Genomic DNA, 17179 nt, shown 5'->3' with positions numbered 1-17179 from the left:
GGAAAACGTGCACATCTTTTAAAGGCAAGGTTTTACTTGCTGATGAGACTGCTGACATCTTTTTTAGAGAAATATGGGCTGCTTTTCTGCTTAGCAGTGCTAATTTCAGCCAGTAGGCTGCAGAATGAGGCAGCTGGCCAATTTTGAGTCTGTACGGGACAGTGTCGGTCCTAATTCTGTGAGGAATAAACTCGTCTGAGTAAGTCAATGTGTGGCTGTGGCTGCAGCATTATTTCTTCTTTAATGAAGAGGCTGGGCTGTTCGACTTGCTGCTCCAATCTTCTATCTTTCAGCCATACAACACAGCAGTTGCAGAGACTATCCATTGAATGTCTCAATCAGCCGAAGAAGGTAACTATATTTTACATTCTAAATATACCATTAAAAGGGTGCTGCATATTTTGGATTTACATGAAAAAAGACAAATTTGAGATGTTCTTAGCAGTTTTCTTGACCTTGCAGTAGCTATCCAATATCATTTAGCCATTATCAGGTTGTATAGCAATAGAAATGCGCTGCAGTAATTGATTTTGTAATAGGATCAGGTGATTTACTAGCTGCACTGACAACCACTTGCTTGCTTGTTCTGAGAAGTGGAGCACTCTAATGGATGTTTTGATTGCTACCTTGAGTTGCTCTGAAACTGCTAGATGCTAAGAGATGCAACATCTAATTTGTCAGAGTAAAAACTTCTCTAGCTGTATTCTCCAAAAACAATGAAAATTCATTTAAATTTTTTAATACTTACTCATCAGCTTCTGGGTTCTTTACATGATTGTTTGTATGTAAAACTGGCAATTTCTAGCTGATTTTGTGAATGTCAGCTTATCCATAAATCACATGAGCACACCTGTTACGTGCATTTCCTGAGAATTTTGGTTCACTCTAAGCTTAGTTCAAGGTCTAGGGGAGACTAGACAACAATTCTTCATTGACTGCTACTCGGTGTATTATCTGTTAAATGTTATGTTTTGGAAGCACGTGCTTTGTCTCCTCCTCTTTACTGTGTCTCTTTTCCCCTCCTTTCCCTTCGTTAAAGCTGACTGTTTGGAGACCAAACCAAACAAAAAATATTCCGTATGAAAATATGGATTTTACTGTAGGAAAAAGTCATTGGAGCTTTGATCCGGCAAAATTGGAGCTTAATTGGGTCAGCCTTTTGGACCAAGTTGTCTTAGGCTGATAAAATTGAAACATATTGTCTTGTTAAGCTTCTGTCTTGCAAGGTGCATAATAGAGCATTCATCTGCAGGTTAATTGGAGAGTAGCATGAGCACAGAGTATGTGACAATGGTTACTAATAGTTTATGCATAATTTTTCTCACTTTAAAAATACACTCTTAAGTTATATCTGCTATGGTGCAAGAATAAGCATTTATTTTGGAGTGCTTGCGCTTTTTAATGGCATTTCATACATGATAGGAAGCTTAATGGAAGTAAAATAGCTTTTAATTGTTATACCTAGTTTTGGACTGAAAACCGGAAGGAAAAAAAACGCACCAGGAATTAGAAGAGTCTCATGTGGACTCTGAAGTGTGAAACAAGAAAACCTTCAGTGCACTGAAGCTTAGAGGAGGACAGTCACTTAGGCTGTAGCACATCTGTATGTTGTGTACAATAGGTGATTTAAATACCTATTAACTAAGCTAGAAGTAGTAAAAATGTCTCAAGAAATGATATATGGACTGATTTTCAAGTTGTAACAGTTGAACCCAATTGTGATTACAGTCAGTGAGCAAGTAACATACAATTTAAACCAGTAGTTGTAATTTGGCTTTCCACTTCAAAGAAGGTAAATAAAAGAAAATTGATTGTTCAAACAACTTGGTACACATTTTTCCTTATGAGAACACACTCCTATTTCCTTGACTGCTCATGTGGTGTGCAGTTTGGTCACCTTCTTAGCTGTGCTCTAACGTTGTGAAATGAACAGTCTCCTTGCAGAAATAGGTTGCTATCTCACCAATTTGTACGTGAGAAAGGAAACAAAAGTTCCTCTTTCTCCAGCACACAATGGGTTTTTGAGTCTGAAAGAACCGGTCATTGTGCTGAAGTAGCAGAATGACCCCAAACATGTTTTTGGAAGCTGAGCAGTCCTGTTCTAAGGTAGTGGTGTGGAGCAGGCTTCTCTGAGCAAAGCCTGCCAGAGTCCTCAGTGACTGTTGAGTCTGGTGACTTGACTTGAGGGTGGGGGTTCAGGAGCGATCTGACCATGTTTCAGTTCTTTGTATTGCTTTAATAACCATTAGGAAGTGCAGTTATTGGCTTGAGAGGCTAATTGAAAATCACTTCAATTTAAAGAAGTTAACCCGATGATAGAAATGAGCTTAAGTAGTTTGCTTTCACTTTTAATGCACCTTTCTCAAGGTTAGTGTGCAGTATCTAGGAATTGTGCCACCATAATGTATCCTTTAAAAGTGTTTGTGAGAAAGTTGTCGTGATTGAGCTTCTAAACACAATGACAGCATAAATTATGCCTTGTCACTTAAGAAATGAGTCTTGGTAAATCACCGAGAAAAACAGTTGGAAGGAAACTGCGCTTTTCAGAGAAAACAGAAAACAGGTTCTTGTAAAAATGCTGGTTTGTGTGCACAACAAAACGTGCACAACTCCATGAAAATATAGCCAGGGCAAGAAAAAGTCCTTTCTGTTGACAGCAATGTATTACTGAAATAGTAGTAAGTAGTGATAATATGTTCTGCTGGAGTACTGTTGTGCTAGCAGAGCAGAATGAGTAATGGCACTAATTTAGCAGCAGTATCAGGACTGTTAGGCTGGGCTGTGTTCCGAGCACTCACCAGCAGATCTATAGCTGCAGCTGCCCAAGCTGTGGGGTATCCCAGCACCCACTGCCTGCCTACAGAAACGGGGGGCCTTCCAGTAGGAGCTACAGGGGAGCACTGTCCGCTGTGTGGAGATGTCACATGTATGTATTGGGCTTCACGTATAGCACCCTAATTGGTATTAATGGTACTACATTTGTATGCTATGTGTGTATGGTATTGTGTATGAAACAGTAGGCAAAATATTATGGTAAACCTGTAGTAAAGTCAGAAGGAAACCTGCTTTGTCCATAATGGCACACGCACTGCTGAAAATTAACTGTTAATTAGGCCATAGCATTTTCCAAAATGAATTTGACTGTGCACTTTGTAGATGGATGATTTTGCAGGCTTCAACTATCACATGTTTAAAGCATCTCCCAAAGTATTGGCCAGGAGCATCTCTTCATCATCACCTTTCCTTTATTTAAAAAAAAAAAAAATGAAAGATTTATATCAATTCTGTAAATGTCAGTGCTGCTAATAGCCATTTTACCTGATGAATTGGAGTTCCCACAGGTGATTCCTGCAGAAATACTGATAAAATTATATTTCCTGGAAAGACTTTGTTTTATTCAGTTACTCTTCTTTTTTAGCTGGTCTAGTTATATCTGATTGTGCTGCAATGTGATAGTCCTGGATCTGGGTGCATGCTGACAGTTGTGTATACCCCTACTGCCTTTTAGGGAGCTGAAGGCTTTACCTGAGTTGGAATATTTCTTACCAAATGGGGAAGCCATGTGGTCCCTTTGGAGGTATTCAAGGCCAGGTTGGTTGGGCCCTGGGAACCTGGTCTAATATTAAATGGCGAGGTTGGTGGCCCTGTTTGTGGCAGGGGGGTTTGAGATTCATGATCGTTGAACTCCCTTCCAAACCAAGTCATGCTGTGATTCTGAGATTTACCAATCTTTGCAAGAATTAAATGAATAAATTACTGTATGACTTAAAATATCTCAGTCCTTGGAGAAGTTCTGATAATTTGTGTTCTAGCGCAGACCTTCATTCCCTCCTGACTTAGCCTTAAAAGAGCACTGATACCACCTGCACTACAACCAGTTCTGATTCTGCTTTTGTTGGCCATAGGCAGTCTGCGTGTGCACAAGTGTATGTTTGCGTGTGTGTAAATATATATATGAAGAGAAAACACAGAAGCTGGAGTTGGGATTTGTTTTCGTGCTTGTTTCCAGCCACCCTTGAAAATGGTGATTTCAGAAACTTATCGTGGGATCTGACTGTCAGGCTTTGTTCTCTCAGAAATAAAATTTCTGATTGTAATTCTGCATTTTAGATGGCAGTCCTAATGGTTCTAAAAGGAACTTGGCAACTCCCCCAGGGCTAAATTTATCTTTGTAAAGCTAATGGCTTTAAAAAAAGAAAAAAAGCAACAAACAAACAAAAATCAAAACCTTTTATTAAAATGACTAGCTGTGTTACAGGAAAATATCTATTTAGGTACGTAATACAAAAGAAGCCTAAGTTTACCTTTTTAGGTCAAGACCTGTAATAAACTTAAGCTCTTCATGAAAATGTGTTTTCACACTTAGCTTTCATTGAACATGCTGTTGAAGAACTAAAACTTAAAGTCTGTTTTTGTAGAGATCCCAGCTTTCCATGTTTTGCTTATGACCCAAAAAAAACCACCGGCCTTATAGTAAGGGCATTGAGTATTCCAGCAGAGTATTCCAGGCACTATGCATTTCTTGTAGCCCTTTCAGCTGTGCTGTTGGATGCCTTCTTCTTGCATTAAGAGCTTACTGTAGTTGTAAAATAATGAGAGAGAAGAGTGGCTGAATTCTTAGGTGGCCTACAGTTTTCATGAATTAACTGGTTTGTGCTTTCTTGCTTAACCTGGTGCATCTCTGCATAGTTCTGCCTTCCCACCAGTGAGCACCTGGTTTTGTGACTCGGAAGCTGGAGAGTCATGGATGGTGAATATCCTTGGAGTAAGTTCAATATCTAAATAGCAGCAGCCAGTTTTTTCTGAATAATCAAGAAGCAAAAACTCTTTTACACTGTTTGAGTGAGGGGATAGAGGTGAGGATGAGGAACTGAAAGGAGGAAAGATACAGTATGTGTGAGATGGGGCATGCTGAGAAACTTTGTGGGGAGGACAGTGGAAGAATGAACAGACTTGAGGACAGAGGAGCTATCCTGTCGTCTGGTCTGGCCAACTGCAGAATAGCAAAGGTTTCCTTTCTATCTGCAACCCAAGCTTGAGCTGCAGTGACTCTCAGAGCATCTCCCTCATCCTTTTGATGCAAACTCCTCAGCACTGCAAAGCTGTCACCCAGCATCATCTGTCCTGTTATCCGTTAACTCTTTTAATGATTCCTTTCTGTATTGGTGTTTCAATTTTCTGTGGTCTTTCTCAAGGTCATGTGATTTCTCTCTTTTTTAACATACTGAAACAAACAAAACCCAAACCAGCAATGCATAACTTCTTTGGTACTGTTTTTCACTGTTGGTAAAATGGAAAAAATGTTGGCTGTGCAGTAAACAGCAGCACTTAGCAGTAGAATCGTATTACTGCTATCAATATTGGCATTATCAGAAGGACAGCAGTGTAAGAGAGAGCAGTATCCTCTTGCTCAAAGTTAAATTTAGGATGGGGGGGAGATGACAGCTCCCCAAGGTACCGAATTGGTATGGTTTACCAGGTTGGTAGATTTTCTTGATTCCAACAGACTGGTATCCTAAGTTGTGACTTGAGTACCATTACTGTTTGACCAAGGGCATTACAAGTGCTACTGCACAGACTGTCCTGTAAACAGTGTTAAGGACTGTGGGGTTCTAGAGGTTCAGATTAAGTGTTGACAATTTTAATGAAATTTTTGTATGCATTTTTTGATAACTTTCCCACTCCATAGTCCCTTACAGGTGTTACTTCTTGTTTGTTAAATTATGCAAGACAGCAGCAAGCCATAGGGAGTGAAGTGCCTCCATGGCAATGGAGGTGTTCAGACAAGCAGAAATATCACTGGAGCAAAACCGACCATGCATTCTGGGCTAGGCTGGTTTGAAAGACCCTCCAAACAACATTTTACCTACTGGTAGCTTCATGTTCCTGACAGTTCTGCAAATGAATTTTGTCTTATTGTGGCTCTTGTTGACTTTTAGCCTTAGTAGAAGTTGTTAGAAGGGATACGTGAAGAATAAGGTTGATTTGGTATGAACCTTTCTGATCATTCTTGCGAGGCTTTCAGTTGCTTAAAAGTATCTTACACCTTGTAAGCTGAATGCTGTACTTGTACTTGCTCAAACACAGTTTAATAAAGTGATGGCAAAGATTTTTTTTTTTGTGGTACATTTTCTTCTTAAAGCTTCTATTCTGGAAATTCCCAGTAGAACTTTCTCTAACAATGTTAATGGTTTTTTTTTTTTTTTTTTTTTTGTTTAGAAGCTTTTTTTTTTTTTTTTTTTTTTTTTAAAACCTATGTCCTAAACTGTCTTTGCACTTACACAGTAATGGAAGAAAAGTAGAGGAGCAAACATGTTGCATGCTGGTACATTATACTTCGCAGATAATCACAGAATTAAATTGTAAGCTTAACAACTTATTGTCCAGAGACTTCAAAAGATTTATTTTTTCATTAGTACCTATGATTTTTCTTAATTCCATAAGACTACTCTTTTTACCTTTATCTTCCCTTCTGAGATGTCACTGGTGATACCGTATTGATCTATTAAAAAGATTTGCACTGAAGCTTTTTACTTGATGTAGGCTGTCTTTTTTAATTACAGCTCTGCCTCTATGCTGTGCAGAACACTGTAGTTAGGGTTGTGTCAGCATTTATATTTTAAATCCCTTGTTTTGATCAGCAACTTAATACTGGCAATAAAAATTGCTTGGAGGCATATCCATAGCCTTTGCAGAGTCAGTAACAGTTCAATGTCTTAGGACATTCAGGTGAGTCTGAGCTAATGAAAGGTTAGAACCTTCTGTTACAGTTTGTATCTCAGTCTGTACCTACTGTTTTCAGAGTTTTTAAGCTGTTTGCTTGCTTGAGGTTACTGTTGTTCAGCATCTAAAAGTGGCCGGATCTCATTGAACCGTTCTCTGGCATCTGTACGGAGTTGGCAGCAGCTCCTGAAACTTTTTTTCTTCTTTTCCTTTCCTTTCTTCCCAAAGTTCTATTCCTCTCAAAAGGACCTGATGAGAGTGAGAGATTGACTATCTCAGGTGTTTTGTCTTCTATATGGAGGTGGCTGTGTATGAATAGATAAGTTTTGTGTGCTGAGAAGTAGGGGTTATTTTCTGCTGATATTAGAAACATAAAACCATGGTAAAAACAAACAAAAAAAAAAAACCACCCAAAGAAGTTCCTGATGTTGCAGCTAAAGCTGTTGGAAGCAGCTATGCATGAGATGTCTATGCTGGCTGAGGATCCAGAACTCAGTCATACTCCTTAACAATCGGAGAATGAAGGAACAAGAATTTGTTTTTCCTGAGTGTTGTTGGTGAGAATGCCCAGCCTTTGCATGAAGGAGCGAAGCACTCCAGGCCTGCGTCAGTATCTTTCCTATCTGGGAAAGGCATAGAGTTACATCAACTCCTCAGCTCTGTTCTCAGAGCGTAGCAGTTGGGGCGGGAACATCTCCCACAGCACAGAAAACAGCCCAGAAGCCCCACAAAACAAAACCAGAACAGAACAAAACCGAAAAAGATGGAAGAGGTGAAGCTGTGGTGTAGCAGTGCTTTGAGCTCTAAAATGGCTGTGGTCTAGGTTTCATATCAAAGTTAAGTTCAGTGCAGCTAACTTTAGCTAAGTTCAAGTGCAATCCTGTCTTCAAATAGCAGACAAAATCGCTTTCATATTGTTTGCTACTAAGATAAAGCAGTCAACAGCAAAACATACCGTATGTACCATAGCATTGAGCAACCCAGGAAATATGATGTTTCTAAGGCATATTTTATTGTGCTTCCACTGAATAATGAGAGCAAAAAAAAATCTCAGCAGTTATATCTGTGTTTTGCGGGCATATATATATACAGGCCCTAAGGACACAAAAGAGAAAGTGGGACTGTTATAATGTATATGCAGAAAGAAATGATGACTCAGATTCCCACATCTGGAGTTGGGCAAAAAAAAAGAACACGAACTTGTCCCTATCTTTTAAGCATTTGGGGTTTTTTTTTTTTTCATGGTCTCTTTAGTCTTTTTTGGAAATATGGGTCTTATTCCTTCAGTTTCCTTTCTGACATGTCTTCACCAGTACCTGGGTAGTGTTGTTGCCAGCCATGGGGGGTTGTGTGTCAGCTAATGCAGCTGTCATCAGAGCCTTTTCTGTTATTTTTACTTTTTATTTTTTTTCCCTCCAAGCTATTTTCCTCCATTTGCTTGCCCTGGTCACTTTCTTTGTTTTTTCTTTCCCAGGTGCACTGTTGTCAGTAATATTCAGTTTGTCCCTTTTTCCCACCCTTTCCTCAAAGAATGCAGATTTCATCTCTCATTCCTCCAGCTGCTTATGCCCATGGTCAATACTCAGGACAAGGAGTAATATAATTAAATTATGGTATATTCATATTATACACAGAAGTATTTTTCTACCCACAGCCACAGTTAGTTTTCATAATATCTGGAATGACAACAAACTATTTCTTGAGCAGTTTTAGATGACTTAAACCAAGGAAAACAAGAAATAGCCAATGTGGACTGAGAGGTAGTGCAGGAGCTAGGGAAGCAGTGCTCTGGTTTTTTTTCTTTTCCTCTTAATGCTGTGGCAGCCTATAATTGTGTGGAATTTACTGATGAATGATAGGTCACTAACGGTTTTCTTTTTACGTAGAAATGTACCATTAATACAGTGATGATTCGGTATCTTAAGTTGTGAAAATCATGTTGCCAATTTAGTGCAATACATCAGAATTGTTGTGGTGTGCCAGCTGAATTTAAAAGAAAATATGAATTAGCAACCCAATAATTCAAGTTAGTAACAGTTAGTAACATCAGTAGTTGCTATCAGTTCCATTTGAGGCTTGACTTTTTTTTTTTAATTATTATTTTTTTAATATATGTGCATGCTAGCTGATCTGCTGTTAGCTTTCATCTTGGAGAATGGGAAAGCTGCAACAGCTGTCAGTATATACATGCTTACAGATGCATTTGGAGACTTTCCAATATTGTATTCACACAATCCATTTTTGTAACCAAGGCTTTTTAAGCTTTTTATGTGTTCATTGATAGTTTCTCCTGTAAAAATGTATCTTGTGATCCCTGTACACAGACTGTTTTTTAAGTACATTAAGCATCTTGCTTAGCTGCATACTACTGGCATTTCTGAGTTTAGAAGAATGAGTAGTTAAAATATTTTGGCTGAGCTTCATACTTATAGAGCTTTCTCACAAGAATTGGTGGGGGATAAATAATACTGCATTTGAAAGTAATTGCCATTCAAAAGATGGAAAAGTTGCAACTTTGAGTAATCTTTCGTAGACCACAACTTTCCTGACCACACTGGTGACTATTGCTTCCATTCTGCACAAACCTACAGAAGACATGTTTTTATTTATGAAGAACATGAATAGATTTTTATGTTTCTGTTTTGACTTAAATGTTGCTTTATGCAAGGTTTAACAATCCTTTCACTATTTTGTGATGGTAATTGTTTACATGAAAATCTTTTCCCAGTAGTTCTCTGCTTCCAAATTCCTCGTGGCCCTATACCTCTGTAAATCAGGTTGTAAGTCACACCTGTTGGTTGTGAGCTGTTACCCTAAGTGGCTGCCACAAGTAACAAATATGACTTGGGTTTTGGAGCGTTTCAGATCCTGCTTGAGCCCCTTGAATGGGAAACCCACCTCCTCCAACTAGCTAGGTGTATCTAAAAAATGTCAAACGCAGTCTTGTACCATAATTGTTGCACCATACTTGAATAAAGGGAGGAGACTTACTCTTTCGGAGTCTGGGAAATCTTCACTGTAGGACAGGGACTGTTTTCATCAAGACAGATGCAAAGATCCTGACTAGCCACGGCTCGGCTGTAATAGCTGTTACGTATCAGCTTTGCTATGAGCGGCAGTTTTCTTCTCTTCTTCAGTGTAGAAGGATCAGCGAATTTTTTTTTTAGGCATGAAAAATACAGGAAAAATTAACCATAAAAGCAAACCATAAAAAAAGGTGAACAATAGCATGAAGAGAGTTGTTTTCCTTCTTAATCTCTTCAAAAAATTTAGGACCTTTTCAGGCATTTACATATGTTGAAATATGAGTGCAACATTTGTTTTACAGATGCAGGTGAGTTCAGGACAAACATATATGGAGATTTTAACAACTAGGTCTTAATTTGTCCTGAGTACTTCAACTGTCATCTGGTGTACTTGAATGTGCTGGCAGTAGCAAGTGGTTACAGGATTTTCTATCCGTATGTCAGTAGAGGCTGTTTCACTCAGTGCTAATACACAGAGTGACTTCTTGTCCGTGTAATTGCAGTGGATTACAGAAGTGCTAAAAGCCAGTGGCCTCCTGTTCTTGTTACTTATGAAACAAGCCTTTAATGCGAGTCCTTTTATGTCTGCTAATGTAAGAAGTACACTTCTCAAATATCCTGCATGGTCTCCAGAAGAAAATGAAGTGAAATATGAAAAATCAATATGGAAATTACTGAGTAGCTGAGAAACTTTTTACTCTTGGCAGTAAAAATGTGTCATTAAGAGATGCTATCATTAAGATTAAGGAGCAACAACAGAAGACAAGATAGAATTAGGATTGCAGTTATTGCAGCCTAGACCTTAGCTCCTTAGCGGTGCTCTTCCCTGTGGAAGTTGTTGGAACAGCTCTCCTGTCTGTAGTATCTTAACAGGTAACAGTAAGATGGCTTGCTGTGGGATTTCCTAACATAAGTTAAATTTTGAGTTAAACAGGTGAGCCGGTCTTGCCTGTCTTTTGTAAGGTACTTGAGTTGAACTGGAACAATTAGTAAGATTCTCTTGTTGGTGCCAACTGTGCTCTTATCTTGAACAAGCAACTTCAGGGTAAATTTATGTGTTGAGAAATCTGTAGCATAATGGCTGTCTTGATTAAGCTTAATGTTTCTAGTTCTTTGTCTTCACCTGGAAGCGTATCTGCTCCTTTGGGAGTAGATGAGTATTTTATGCTGTGTGTTAATAAGCATGCTTTATTTAGTAGGAGAAGGGCTAAATAAGAAAGTAAAGCATTTATTTGAAAGCATCACAAGCTGAAGCAAAAAAGTGGCATGAAAAACGTCACTTGATTTTGGGAAAGAAAATTTCTGTTACTGCCTCAGGTTTGTATCAACGTGTGCAGCTTTGCAAATGTGTGGCTAATTCCCTGAACAGGAAAATTTGAGTAGTTGAATACTTAAATCTTGTGCTGCTGCTTCTAGAAGGATTGCTGTGGTGATGTCCTGATGACGTGTAGGGGGCAGATGGTACCAAGCTTCACTTGCGGTTGGCATTGCTTTTTGAGGGGGAAACAGTAAGGATGTTCTGGTATTTTTAAATTTTATTTAGCTGCTTCTATTCACAAGTAAGTTTTCATGCATTTACTCACGCTGTCTGAATGCAGCTATACCTTCAGGTTTTTTTTTTTTTTTTTTTTTTTTTAAAAAAGCAACAAGTTGTCAGAGAGCTGCTTAAGCTATCTTTGCTGCTGAGAAATGCAGGTCATTTTGTTTCTCCTTTTTTTTTTTTTTGATTCTGTAAAAATTATTGATGTCTCCAAGTCAAAATATTGTTACTGCTAGATATGAGAGAACCTCTTGTTTGTAGTCTTCGAGTAAAAGACCCGAATGTGTTTTTGCATGTTTACTCAGTCAGTGGCTTTTTCCTTGGATCCCGTTGCAAATCTGTTATGCCGCTTAAGTAACTCAGTTTTTGCTTGGGGTGCCACACGATATCCTTTGAGTATCTTTTTACCACATTCATGATATGATACTTGGACCACGTTTTGCAGCCTTTGTGCAAATCTGTGATCTTGAAAAGTTGGCTGTGGCGAATAAATAGTCTGCCTCTCAAGTTGTTTTGATACTCCATGCTGAGCTGCAGCTGTTTCATGTATTAGTCTGTTTGGTGTTCTTTTGGTTGGTTTAATATCTTGACTGTTACATTTTCGATTAGGAAAGTCTTGTTCATAGCAATATCACTGTGTTGCAAGGACAATGCTGCTTGGAATCCCTTCATCTCAATTGTAAGAGAAGCTTTAAATATTATTAAATTAAGGAGTTGAGTTTTTTGACTTCGTGACAGTGTTCCTCTTCTAGATGCATAAAGCCAATTTGTCTTGAAGGATAAAATAAACAATCAAGTACTAATGTTATGAAGTGTCCGTTTCTGCTTGTTTCAGCTGTTGCTAAATATAAAAATTGATATGCTGGAACACTTACTCCTGAGTCGTCAACTTTTTCCAAGCCCTGCGTAATAGAGTAGATCAATAATGCACTTTCTTGGCTACAGGCATTGAACACATCTGATTCAGTTTACTCTGTATCTAGTAATGAATTATCTATAATTCGTCTGAGGCCTTATTTTGTATAATTTATTCCACTCTTCATATTTTTTTTCCCCTTGCTATCTCTGTATACTTAGTTCACTTCTAGTTTTAAGCTGTCACACCTGCCTGGAATATTCTTAGTTGTAACATACAGCTTTTGAGTTAAACTTCGGATTTCTGTTCAAAATATGCCATTTCTGTCATATCATTAGCAAGTCCCACTTTCCTGTGTCAGCACTTTGATTTCCTTGTGCTATGTTTAAGGAACCAGCAAGCAGCAAATCTACGTGTTGCAAGCAACTGTGTGTTGATTTTTTTTTTTTTTCCATATTCCTTCTCTTAACCTATGGTTTGTGAATTCTGATAAGCTGATCTATCTGTTACAAAGCATAAATAGTGGACTCCACTGTGCAAGAGAGTCTTGCTTTGTTCTCTTTGGAGAGTTACTTGTTTATGGACAGTGATAAGTCCTGATTAGCATTTGTCAAATCTGTACTTGGGCAAATGGAAGCATCTGTATTTGGGTTTTACATTACATACTATAACCTATTAATGGGTGATACACACACTGAGAAATGAGCTCTGTTGTGCTTCTCACACAGCTCCTAGACTTGAACTGTTTTCAGAAATGTACGGAGGCTGCTTAATTGTTGGTATTGTTCAGTGGAAAGGGTAAACGTAATGTATAAACAAGCAGGGATAGATTAACTTCCTAGATCCTCTCACAGGGTATGGTAATACTCTGAAAGATACGTCAGACTTGACTTTCCCTCTGATTTTCTCTCAAAAGGGCAGAGCTTGGACATGCCATTTAATTACAATCTTTCACTACCCCTGCTGTCTTTCATTATTACTGCTGAAGCATACAGTTGGCATGCATGTGGTCATTACATAAGCAAGTGAATGATAGGTCAAAAACAACTGCAAATACTTCTCAAAATAAAAATATATTTTGGACTTCTCATCACATCTTGTAAACATATAATAACTCCTTTATAAAATATAAGTGAATTTGTGACCCACAAGTGTTGATTTCATTGGGTTTTGTGTTAAGCTGTCTTGGAAGTAGAGAATGGCGCTGTTGCTGCCAGAATAGAAGAGATTCAGTTGATGTAGATTGACCTGCATCCTATTTCTTCTACTTACTACAACATATTACAACATCTGTGAACACTCTGTGGCTATCTCTGTTTTTGATGAGGATTTGGTAAGAGCACACTGTACTCCTCAACAACGATTCTGCATTTTGTAGCTAGAAATCACTAGGTTTTCAGACAGGTCAAACTTACTGCATGTACATGGAACATCTTACCTTCTGCTCTCTCCTTCACATTACTGCTTTGTTTAAAACAAATAAAACTTGTGGAAGTGTTATTGATTGGTTGATGATAATCTGTTCATCCAGGGGATGCTTTAAGTGCTTTAAACATCACACGTTTGGTTGTTCCCTGAATAGCGTAGCACAATTTGGTTAACCTGGAAGTTAATTTCAAAAGGATATTTTTTTAAGAAATGTCAAAAGGTTATTTTTTCAGCTCCTTAGTTTTGGATAGTACTATAAACAGTCTTACTTTCCTGCCTTCTGTCCATAGATAAGGAGTACTAGGCAAAATTATTTTCTCAGACCTTTCTGGAGAAGTAAATAAAGTGGTAGCAGAACAGAAGCAGACGTGAGTATTTGTAGTGTAATTGTGGGAAAACCATTGTGTTCTTCATCTTTTAAAAGACCCTTTGTCATAGTTAGCAGCTGTGGAACGTATGTGGCCTTGCATGAATGTCTCTTCGAAGTCTATCTAGAGGGGATTGGTGATGTCTTCACTTGTGTTTGTAGACTTGTTTTGTATTTGCTAGATTTATGAGGTTATTGCAAGTACCTTAGGAAGTAAAACTATTTTGGGAGGTAAGTACTTTGGCCAAGTAGTAAATTCTGTGGTGTGTTTGCCATCTGGGTGTTTGCATGGCCTTTTTTTTTCGTCCTTGAAATTTTGTTCTCAAGAGCTATCTCAGAATGATCGTTTATGACAATGACTGCCAAAGGAAGAGGCCTACAAATTAGGGTCATGAGATGATTATTCTGATAATTCAGTTTGACCAGTGCTTCATTCTTCATTTATGAACAAAATAACAATAGTTTCTTCCCTGGACAAAACTGGTCATCTTCATCAAACTTGCAACTTGTTTGCTCCTTAAAAAGGAGGAGTGGAAGGTAGCAGTTGGTCTCTATATGTCACCTCTGTGGTTCACCTGATTCCTCTAAGTTTGAATTTACCTCTAGAACTTCAGAAGTTGTAGGTGCCAACTTCTTGGTAAGACTTAAGTTGAAATCCTTGTTTCGCTTCCAGTGGCTCTTATGAGTGTGGCGAAGCTGTGAAAAAGAGCAAAATATAAATTTGAAGTGTGCTTTTATTTCTTAAGTGGGTGCTCTTGGATTGCAGTGAGCAGACTTGGCTGGCATGGATAGTAGGAATTGCCAGACCCAGGTGCAAATCCTCACACTTGGATTAGTGGAACCTCATGAGGTTTCCCTGGGCTCCCTGCTGCAGTCTCTTTAGGTCTCAGGCCGGCATCCCATTCCTCAAGTGTGTCAGCTGCACCATACGGTTGTTCAGTGAGGCTGTAGTTCCCTTGGTCCCCCTTTCTAGCCTTCTTAAAAATGAACGTGGCATTGTCTTTTTTCCAGTCACCAGGGTCTTCACCTGATATCCATGCCTTTTCAAGTATCATTGGGAGTGGCATGGTGACTGCATCAGCCATTTCCATTGGGACTCTGGGATGCATGTCTCTAATTGCATTGTGGTACTGCTCGTGCAGTTGCTTTCTAATCTATTTCAGGCAAAACAAATCTGCTTTGCTAAGAACTTAAACTTTTAAGCTAAGCTGGCTCATTCTGACTCGAGTGGATTAATGATGCTTTACGTGCACAGGTATGTCAGGGGATCTGGTTGGATACAGCCATAAGCAGGTTGAGGAGAAGCTGGGCTATAGCTCAGGAAGAGTTTATGCATCTACCTACACCTTTGTTTTTTCTGGAAGTTTATTTAAGGAGCTTAATTCATGTGTCAGGAAATGTGAGCAAAATAAATCTTGTGCGCTTCATTCTAGAAAGCTTACAAAATACTTTCTGATAGCTCAAAGAGTTATTACCTACTCTTGCAACAGTTGGTGCCTTTGGTGTCGTGGTTGTTATTTCTCATTGAATCAAGATAGCTGAAGCACTTAAGGAGCATGGGGTTTCAGGTCCGTGTCTGCCCTTGAAAATGGCTTAGCTTGGGTGCGTATTCTTGTCTCAATCTAAGTAACAAGTGCAGGTCTGTAGCCCCTGTTGGTGTCGCTGCCCCATGTTAACTACATACCTTTGAGAATGGCTATGAATTTCATAAGAATGAACACCCGTGTATTAGTACCACGCTGAGTAGGAAGTATGTTCTTGCTAGTCTTTGAAATGTACAAGTGATGCCACTAGGAAATGCAAGCGTTTCTCAAAGCCCTATTTCTCTCTTGGATCCTTACTGGATGAAAAAAATTTGTTAGCCAGATATTTCTCAAGTGTTAAAATGTTTGAAATGGAAATGCAAATATCTTAATTCAACTGTAGTTATTTTGTGTAATGAAGCTGCTGTTGAGCAGATAGCTAGCTCCGATTTTCTGGTGACCACAAAGTGATTTTTGAATTTTGGATAGTTTGGTACCATCTATTAATCAGCCTTGCATCTGAGAATGTGGAAGCCCAAGTGTGGTTTATAAGAAAAACTAAGACAGAAACAGGTGTGAAAGCTGTGGTGGATGAATTGGGCATCATGTTATAAGCTTGGTTTATACTATCTTCTGTTTTTGTCACTTTAGGACTAGACTTCTTGAGAAGTTGAGCTGCTCTGTGAGAGAGCCTTACCAGTAGTAAAAGCCTTGGGTTGTTGCAGTGCGAGTGATTACTATAAGGAGCAATTTACAGTCTTCAAGCTGTGCCTATCATAAGACAAAATCTAATCAGCCAGGTTTTCCCTGAAGGGCAAGTACAGACACTCTGTTCTTGTTGGTGCTGCAGCTACTGCTAACCAATGTATTATTCAGCAAGTCTTCCAAATTAGAATTATGTCATTAGAAACAGCCGTAGTGAAATAAAACAACTCAACACCTATGTGCTGGGGATAAGACAGTATTCTGAAATAATGTGAAATTGGCCTTAACGTTTTGTTTGAGTTGTGTATTTGACTTTTTTTTTTTTTTTTTACTGAACATCTTTTCTCTGTTAGGAAATTAATGACCAACATAGAAATGTGCCCTACTTACCATATCTACAAATGTTCCTTGTATCCTTGAGATCTGTTCTGTTCTGTTTCTCTTCTGTTCCATTCTCTTCTGCATTAGATTCTTCAGGCTCCCTTTCCTATCACTTTGAGGCTGTATGTGGCACGTATGAGACAGTCTTCTCTCGCAGACTGTACAATATCAACTGCTTTGGATTTCCACCTGCTATCAGCTGTCTGACAAATCTCCCTGTGAACAGCAAGGCACCCTTCATGGTGGCCAAAGTAACTTCATCTGTTTGCTTCAGAAATGTGCTGGTGTCTAAGAACTGAGTGGCAGCTGTGTAGCATAGCAGCTGACCTTTGCAACTCTGTACACCTGATGTAGCAGTGGGGTTGGACATCAGGTCTGCATGGGGAGTAGCATGCTCTGTGATCGATACAGCTTGTGCTTTGGACTCTGCTATCTAGAAGGATAGCGATTCTCTTCAACTGTGTGCATCTGCACTGACTGCCCTTGGAAAGTCAGGAGGATGGATTGCCCTGTAGTAAAGGTGGGTCAAGGCAATGACATTAGTGCCTCTGCTAGTTTACAGCTCCCATTTTGACAGGTTCACTGTCATGAATAAACTATCCCGGCCTTTCCTCATCAGCATGAGATGCG

At 38.9% G+C, this 17179-nt stretch overlaps 1 protein-coding gene across 1 annotated transcript in view; it reads left to right on the top strand.

The window, feature by feature from the left end:
• Nucleotides 1-204: 204 nt before the first annotated feature.
• Nucleotides 205-17179, top strand: part of FBXW7 (F-box and WD repeat domain containing 7) — a gene marked incomplete at both ends in the record, with an annotated part of 122445 nt that continues 105470 nt past the window's right edge. The window contains one exon of the mRNA XM_079534285.1: nt 205-351. Within this exon, the coding sequence (XP_079390411.1) occupies nt 208-351 (144 nt within the window). The remainder of the gene's footprint in view (nt 352-17179) is intronic.

The sequence above is a fragment of the Tetrao urogallus genome (genome assembly GCF_951394365.1).
Source record: "Tetrao urogallus genome assembly, chromosome: 4".
Classification (NCBI taxonomy): Eukaryota; Metazoa; Chordata; class Aves; order Galliformes; family Phasianidae; genus Tetrao; species Tetrao urogallus.
This window is presented reverse-complemented; position numbering and strand designations above follow the sequence as displayed.